Genomic DNA, 9,130 nt, shown 5'->3' on the forward strand with positions numbered 1-9,130 from the left:
CTCAGCAGCTGAAAGCAGGTATCTGGTTTGTTTGGGTTCTATAATCGAAACACTGTTTCAACTCCAGCTCTGAGATCCTGGCTGGCTGAAAGCAGGTTTCTGGGGTTTTGTTTAGCTTCTATATTTGTAACAATGTTTCAAACTGCAAGCTCAGAGGCCGGCAGCCTCAGTCGGGGAACGTTGGCTTCCTCCGTCATTGAAGCAAGCAAGCCTCCTGTTAGCTTCAAGCTGCCTGGCTGCCGGCCACCATCTTGGTTGGCAGTTAATTTGCATATCGCCCTGATTAGCCAATGGGAAGGGTAGCGGAGGTACGGCTAATTACCATGTTTCTCTATTATTAGATAGGATATTAAATCAATTGTTTGGCACTACGGTGCTTACCACAGAGTGAAGTCTATAGCCCCAAAGTGATTCTTATGTGCTCTTAGGGTAATACTTCCCTAATAATAAATATTAAATAATAATAATAAAATAATAAATATTTTAGCATAAGAGAGGTTGTTTCAGTCTGAAGCATGAATCAGTCTGAAGCATGAATATGACCTATAACCACTTCCCACTCTTTGGATTTAATCACATTTAGGTTCAGAACATACCTACAGGGAACTGTACACTGAAGAAATTCTACCATCTTCTGAGCGTGCTGCTTTGAAGAATAATAGAAATCCAATCCATCTTAAAAAAAAAAACATGAAAATAATTCTGCAAAATAAGATTTTCCTCTACTAAGATGACTATATAACAAATCCTTTAAGAAAAGCTATTTCTAAACCTGTACTTTAGAGACTAGAAAAACAATGTACATGTCCACCAACAGCAAGCACTGTTAGCAAGAAATTTAAGAATGTGCTAAAGAATATTTATATTTTATTATTAATTAAAGAAATATTCATCCATCATTTAGTTGTATAAGTAGGCTACATCAACAGCAAGTGATAATATGCTCTAAAGAGCCATTATAAAATTATACAAAAAATTTTAAATTCCATCTTCAAGAAATCTAATTATATCATTTATCACTGTCTATTATTACTAAGTATAGTCTTCTGATTTAATATATCCAAACTAATAAAAGAGAAACATGCAAATTGGTCACTACACTATGCCCACCAGCCAATCGGATGAGTATTCAAATTAACCCAACAAAGACGGCGGTTAATTTGCATACGCAGGCGCAGAGCGAAGACTGAAGGCTCTGGCTGGACGGAAGACTGAAGACCGAAGACTGAAGAGGCTTGGCTTCTCCGCGGCTGCAGCGGAGAAGCCAAGCCTCGCTGTGGCCAGACCAAAGGCCTGGGTCCTGGGTGCCAGAGAAAACCAGTGCCGGCAGCCAGGGGAAAAAAGGCCTATTGCACGAATCTTTGTGTGACGGGCTTCTAGTCCATAATAAATGCCTTTAGGCATATGAAAAACAAATATACTACAGAATAACTTAGAGGTCTCAAAAATAACTTTCTTCCCATCAAAAACTGATCTCTGCTTAAAACAAATTTCCAATGAATTTTCTATCATAGCACTTGACAATCTATTAATGTAGTTACTGGTTTACTCATCTGCTAGCTACTTAGTATACATTTAAATTAAAACAGAAAAAAAATAAAAATTCAGTTCCTCTGTTGCACTAGGCACATTTCAAGTATCCAATAGTCACATATGGCTACTGGCTACATTCTGGACAGTCCAGATAAAGAACTAAGATTTTTTTTTTCTTCCTAACAGAAAGTCCTTTTGAACAGTACTACTTTAGATATTATCAGTAAAAATAAAAGAGTCCTTAGGTTAGCTGAAATAAAATTCTGACATCATTTCAAATGATTTTACATTTCAACTCACCATGAATTTCTTTGATACGAAGTGTATTCTGATGCATTCCATATTTCAAAATTAACTGTTCCAGATAGTAGAAAGTTTTTTTGTGCAAAGTCTAAACATAAATGCATTATTAAATTAATAGATGAAATGCAAAAAAAAAGCTATCTATAGATATAGCACACTGATTTTAAAACGAAAATAATTTTTAAAGATTATCTAAAATGCAATAGTGATCTATTTCTAAAGGTGATGCTCCAGGGACTAGCCCTGGTGCATAAAGGATTTGGAAAAAAGGGAAAAAGGAGGTTTTACTAGCTATTTGTTTTGTTTTGTTTTGTTTTTTTTATTAATTAAATCTTTATTGTTCAGATTATCACATTTGTTCCTCTTTTTTCCCCCCATAACTCCCCTCCACCCAGTTCCCACCCCACCCTCCTCCCTCACTCCCCACCCACTGTCCTCATCCATAGGTGCACGATTTTTGTCCAGTCTCTTCCCTCTTCCCGCATCCCCCTCACCCCTTTCCCCCCCAAGAATAGCCAGTCCACTCCCTTTCTATGCCCCTGATTCTATAATAAACACCAGTTTATTCTGATCATCAGATTATTCACTTGATTTTCAGATTCACTTGATAGATGTGTATTTGTTGTTTTACTAGCTATTTGTAACTGACGAAGATATACAAACTGGAGGATTCACTCATCATCTTTCATTACCTTTTGCCTAACTTGAACCACAGCCTTCCAGAAATCCTTAGCTTCTACTCTATGGCAATCTCCACACATCTGGGGCTGAACAACATAATCCACCACGAACACTTGCTGAAGGATAGCACCATTCATCACCTGATTTAAAAAAAAAACAAAAAACAATCATACTCCTTCATCCTTTCCTTTTGTTTAATAACAAATCATTTTCTTAAAAGAGGACACTTTCAATATGTAACTCAAAATTTTTAAATTAAGTCATACAAATAAGTTATACTATTTCAAGAAAGATATACAGGTTTAATTCGTAGTATTTATTACTATATTAACATTTCAAATTTACCTTCAGTTGAAATGGTTGAGAATTTTTTTTACAGAATTTTATATCTATACTAGAGGCCCAGTGCATGAAATTAGTGCACTGGCAGGGTCCCTAGCGGCTGCCAGCTGCCGGCAGGGTACTCACTCCCTTTCCCCAGCCAGCCCCAGCCCCTGATCAAACTTCCAGAGGAACTCCCAGTCAAGGAGACAATTTGCATACTACGCTTTTATTATATAGGACAGCCTATATAATAAAAAGCTAATATGCAAATCACCTGAACAGCGGAACGACCGGTCGCTATGATGCGCACTGACCACCAGGGGGCAGATGCTCAACGCAAGAGCTGCCCCCTGGTGGTCAGTGTGCTCCCACAGAGCCGGGCTCACAGCTGGCAAGGGCAGCGGCAGTGGTGGGAGCCTCTCCCGCTTCCACGGCAACACTAAGGACATCCCCTGAGGGCTCCCAGACTGCAAGAGGGTGCAGGCTGGGCTGAGGGATCCCCCAGAGTGCATGAATTTCATGCACCAGGCCTCTAGTATTTGCATATCTACTTATATAAAACCCTGGGTGTAACATCACGGCCAGAACCGCGACCAACCAGAAGGAAGTCAGTCCTGCAGGGGTTGTCTTGGAAACATAACTGCACCTTCCCCCTGAGCTGTTTCCTGTAAGGGTGGGGTTTGAGGCAGGATCCCGCCCTCGGAGAGTGGAGGCATATCTTTATAAAGTGTGCCGTACCACCACAGCCAAGGGTGAACCTGAGTGGGGGCGGCTGAAAGGCTTAGAAAAGACAGACAAGAGAATGAAATCAGGGTCTCGGTGGGATGCTGCTTCTCTGAGAGACAGCGACCACGCCCACAGCCCTGTCTTTATTTTATAGCAGATGCCACGAGGCAAAGTAAGGGCGTGACCAAGATGTTTACAACATTCTCCTGGGTTTCAATCCTACTCAACTACATGCACCTGAACTCTATCAAGCCCACATCACTCAGGCACGTGGGGCCACGTGTTTGGACCATAGGTTCAAGCTTACAACTATAGCTGTTGGCTATAATTGTGCTGGGAGGGCCCTGCCCCTCCAAGCTGGGACTTGCACGAGGCAATGAGAGGACTGTGCCCTCTCACCAGTCCAAGGCTTGAACCTGTCCAAAACACTGTAGCGGCTCCCCACAATAAAGTTTTAATACATTATATTAGAGGTTGTGGTGGTACTGTTTTACCCACAGCATCTACAGGAATTGCTGCAAATTTACTTCTCGGTGGAAGAACCTTTCATTCCCAATATAAATGACCAATTCAAGCACTCTGAAAGTGTTTTCACTCTTAATGTGGTGTACAGGGAGATATTAGAATAAGTTTAATCAATTTATCAGTCACTGTTTGCATCACTGTTGTTTTTATATCATGTTTTTGTTGTTTTCATATCATGTTTTTGTCGTTTTTATATCATGCCTCTGTTGTTGTTATATCCTTTTGTTACTGTTTATTTATTAATAAATTTATATATTATTTTCATATATATTTTACTAATTTCCTTTCATTTTTCACACTTCTCTTATAGAGAAAGGGCAAATAGCAATATTAAAATATCTCCACTAATTAATTCCCTTTTTAAAAAAAAATATATTTTATTGATTTTTTACAGAGAGGAAGGGAGAGGGATAGTTAGAAACATCGATGAGAGAGAAACATCGATCAGCTGCCTCCTGCACACTCCCCACTGGGGATGTGCCTGCAACCAAGGTACATGCCCTTGACCAGAATCAAACCCAGGATCCTTGAGTCCGCAGGCCGATGCTCTATCCACTGAGCCAAACCAGTTAGGGCAATTAATTCCCTTTTAATGTGCACGAATTTCATGCAACGGGCTACTAATGTATGTATAAAATTCATCCTTAGGAAAAAAAATAAGACAAAAACTCTCCTAATTTAATTGTTTCCAAACATAGCCAATCATCTGCAATCACCTGGGAAGCTTTTCAAACATACATATTCCTGTGTCTCACATCCAATAGAATCCATTTTGACTCAGTTACTATGAGTCATGATGATCACACAAGTTTGAGAAGCACTGTCTTAGCTCATATTTTTACTTCAATCTTTTTCCTAATAAAAATAACTTTGAGCCCAGCCAGATGGCTGAGCATCAACCTATGAACCAGGAGGTCACGGTTCAATTCCTGGTCAGGGCATATGCCCAGGTTGCTGGCTTGGTCCCCAGTGGGGGGAGGGGGGGGTGAGTACAGGAGGCAGCCGAACAATAGTTCTCTCTCATCACTGATGTTTCTTTCTCCCTCTCCAGTCCTCTCTGAAATCAATAAAAATATATCTTAAAAAGTAATAAAATAATAAATAAATAAATAACTTTGAAAAGATTATCTTATGGGCCCAAGTTGGGGTATTAAGCAAACCAAATAAATTGAGCAGTTAACACAAAAATAAGATTATCTTAGCCCATTAATCATAAGCAATGGTTGCTATTATTAGTGACCCAATCCTCTATGCCAGTGGTTCTCAACCTTCTGGCCCTTTAAATACAGTTCCTCATGTTGTGACCCCCAACCATAAAATTATTTTCGTTGCTACTTCATAACTGTAATGTTGCTACTGTTAGGAATCGTAATGTAAATATGTGATATGCAGGATGGTCTTAGGCAACCCCTGTGAAAGGGTCGTTCAACCACCAAAGGGGTCGCGACCCACAGGTTGAGAACCGCTGCTCTATGCAAATGATTCAAAAGAAAACAAAAGTTTAAATTAGGAGTGTATTCATGTCCTTTTAAGCTGTTCAAGTCATAAAGTAACTTACCAATAGCCCCTTCATTTTGACTACCTATATTTTAACCATGCTGAGAAAATTATGCACAGCTTACCTCTTTCTGAACAGTTAGTTTAACTTTAAGTCTCTTAGAATGGGGCTCAGTCCAAACAAAGCCTGCATCTACAAGCCGAACCTTCAATAAAACACAAACAGAACGAAACAAATTACCATGAGGAGAAAAATATGAAAGAACAGTTCATTAACAAATAAATTTCATAAGATGTTAAAGAAGTCTGTAATTAGCATCACTACCCAACCTAACCAGTAAAAAATAAAAATTTATCATGAAAGGTATGACAATAAAAACAGCAAATAAAAGGACAATCTGCCCTGGACAGTGTGCTTAGTGGTTAGAGTGTCAGCCCTCACACTGAAGGGTCACAGGTTCAATCCCGGTCAAGGGAACATACCTTGATTGTAGGCTCAGTTCCCGGCACCAGTCAGGGCCCATGCAGGAGGCAATCAATCAATGTGTCTCTCTCACATGGACGTTTCTCTCTCTGTGTCTCTCCCCCATCCTATCCACTCTCTCTAAAAATTAATGGAAAATCATCCTCAGGTGAAGATTAACAAAAAATAAATAAGAGAGCTTTTCATGCACTGAACACCGAATCCACAATGATAATACACTGCTAAATACACTGCTAAATAAGCAGGATCAGCAGAGACCAAGAACAGTTTGCTATGTGAGAAACTGAACGTAGACCAATATTGCTAAAATGGGTATTTTAAAGAAGGAGGTGAGAGAACGAGAGGCAGTTTCAATAATTTGAAAGTTGTAGGTGAGCTGAACTGAGAGGTGCTGAAAATAACAGAAAAAGATCCAAGAGCTATTCAGTAGATAAAATCTATAGGATTTAATTACTAGATATGGAAGGAAGAAAAGAGCATTCTAGAATGATGCTCAAGTATCCAGCTTGGGCATCTAGATAATGCTATTTTTCTGACACAAAAAATCAGATTTAATAGGGAGAAGATGCTACATTTGGTTTCAGACATTTGAGTTCAAGAGGATTTATCTATGAGATGTCCAAGTGAAGCTGTTCAGTAGATAAGACAACATTTAGTCTGGAGCTCTATGGAGAAATCTGAGCTCTAGACAACATATTTGGGAGATATAGGTGGCAGGTGATAATTTAATCAAGTCCTGGCTGGTGAGAGCTAGATTAGCTAGTATAGCTGCAGCAATCCAGAATATATTGAGGTTTAACTGTACACAAAAAACTGACTCCAGAAATAAAGGAGACAAATCAGAAAATAGAAAATAAATTTTAAAAAACCTATTAACAAAGCCTCAGTAAAATTCAAGAACAGAATGCATCAAGACTGAAACTTAAAAATATTACTACTGGGGGGAAAAATCAATACAAAGACAGGAAGATAAAGTAAAGAAAACTGCCAAGAACACAGGGAAAAAAAGACAAAACAGTACAACATAAAGATTTAAAGGAATACAAAAGGAAAAAGACAAAGTTTAGCAATGGTTTTATACAAATATTTCCCAAGAAATTAATTGCATGTAAGAGGTTCTCCATAAATAATGAATGACAAATTTGATTGTATATTAAGTCTTTCAAAGCAGGCAGATTTTCACTTTCATAAAAAAGAATATATGTAACTTTAAAAATGAAACATTTGTAGTAGAGTGCTTACCAACAGTATCATTTAAGTTACTTTTGAAAAACCTACTTACACAAGGATTTTCCGAAAATGAGATATTAAAAAGGTATAAAAGGTAGCTATTTGACCTACCTTACTCAGAGGGGCTTTGATTTTTTTCAAACACAAAGCAAGAAGTTCCCTGGATTCTAATGCACATTGTATCCAAGTTCCTGGTGGCTGGAAATATCTGAGAGAGAAGATAATATACTGAAACCCAGCCTTTCTCAAGGAAAAACAAAAAATTTCCATCAATATGCAGATATAATACTGATTATTAACCAGATATAATAACCCAGGGCTAATCTGAAGCACTTATCCCAAATATACTTTAATAGTTCTAGAAAACTTCCAATTAGAAGTGTAGTTTTAGTTAAAAAGGTAAAATTCTGGGTATTTGCAAAAAATAATCTAAAATAACCTATTAAAGAGGTCTTATTCTTCAAACACCAGTAAGAGTTCCAGTGAGGATGACAAAATTGATCAAAAGTTCCATGAATCTCAAAATGGCATTAAAATGATTTGTAGCCCTAACCGGTTTGGCTCAGTGGATAGAGCGTTGGCCTGCAGACTGAAGGGTCCCAGGTTCGATTCCGGTCAAGAGCATGTACCTTGGTTGCAGGCACATCCCCAGTAGGAGGCAGCTGATCAATGTTTCTCTGTCATTGGTGTTTCTAACTCTCTATCCCTCTCCCTTCCTCTCTGTAAAAAATCAATAAAATATATATTAAATAAATAAAATGATTTGCAATGTACTTGTATAATGTTAGGGAACTGCTTATTTCTCACACTAAAAAGTAAATTAGTACCACATACTATGTACCAATATAGTTCAGACTATTCATCTATTTCAAGTCCCTTTCCAAATTTTAACTGTAAAACTCAAGTTTTAAAATCTTTCATAAAACCTAAGTTAAAATTGAAATCCCTTATGCATGTGCTTTAAGTTTTTTAGCCCAGCCCACCCAGGACTTACAACCATGCCCAGCACATATTAAGTGCTCAATAAATGCTTGTTAAGTACATGATACATTAATGTGCTAGGCAAATACTTTTTTTGCTACACTTTTAAAGATTCATTCAAAAATGTTATACAGGTCCCTTTGTTGTAAGCATGTTTTCAGTTAGAAAGGGCTTCATATATCTATATATATAAAAGCCTAAGCGACCAGTCAACTGTTCGCTGTGACACGCACTGACAACCAGGGGGCAGACGCTCCGACCGGTAGGTTAGCTTGCTGCTGTGGTCCCGCTGAAAGCTAACCTGATCGTGCACCGGTAGGGTCCCTCAGCCTGGCCTGTGCCCTCTCGCCATCTGGGACCCTCGGGGGATTTTGGAGAGCCACAGGCCAGCCCTAGGGACCCCACGCCACCAGTGCTCATGCACCGGGCCTCTAGTCATCTAATAAAGTTCCTTCATTCTGATGAAGAAATTAAGGCTTAGAGTGATTAACTGGCCAAGAGTTTCAAAAAGCTAGTTTGTGAGAAACCCAAGGCAACTAGGTATCCTGATTCTTTGTCCAGTGCTTTTTTCATTCCACCATTCTTTTAAGAATAGCAAATATTTATCATACATTTAGCCTCACACTTGCAAAGCTTGCAAACTGTAAACCCCCTGAAACAGTACAAACTTTCATGTATTTACATATGTACACATTTTAAGTATTTTGCTTGGGAGATACATTTTTCAAATTCTGAAAGATTTGTAACCCCTCCCCTTCAAAAAAGTTAAGAACTACTATAATCCTAATCCATTTGGGAAATCAAAGGCATATAATTTGTACAGACAGGTTTCATTGGGCAGGTTTG

General features: G+C 38.5%; 1 protein-coding gene across 1 annotated transcript; it reads right to left on the bottom strand.

The window, feature by feature from the left end:
• Positions 1 to 596: 596 nt before the first annotated feature.
• Positions 597 to 7,588, bottom strand: LOC102424714 (60S ribosomal export protein NMD3-like; the record flags this gene model as incomplete). Its single annotated transcript, XM_006109107.2, has 5 exons — positions 7,415 to 7,588; positions 5,715 to 5,795; positions 2,529 to 2,657; positions 1,834 to 1,924; positions 597 to 675 (listed from the first exon to the last, which is right to left on the bottom strand). Coding segments are annotated over exons 1-5 (539 nt in total), but the record flags the coding sequence as incomplete, so codon positions are not given.
• Between the last annotated feature and the right edge of the window lie 1,542 nt (positions 7,589 to 9,130).

This window comes from Myotis lucifugus, unplaced genomic scaffold (genome assembly GCF_000147115.1).
Source record: "Myotis lucifugus unplaced genomic scaffold, Myoluc2.0 scaffold_5997, whole genome shotgun sequence".
Classification (NCBI taxonomy): Eukaryota; Metazoa; Chordata; class Mammalia; order Chiroptera; family Vespertilionidae; genus Myotis; species Myotis lucifugus.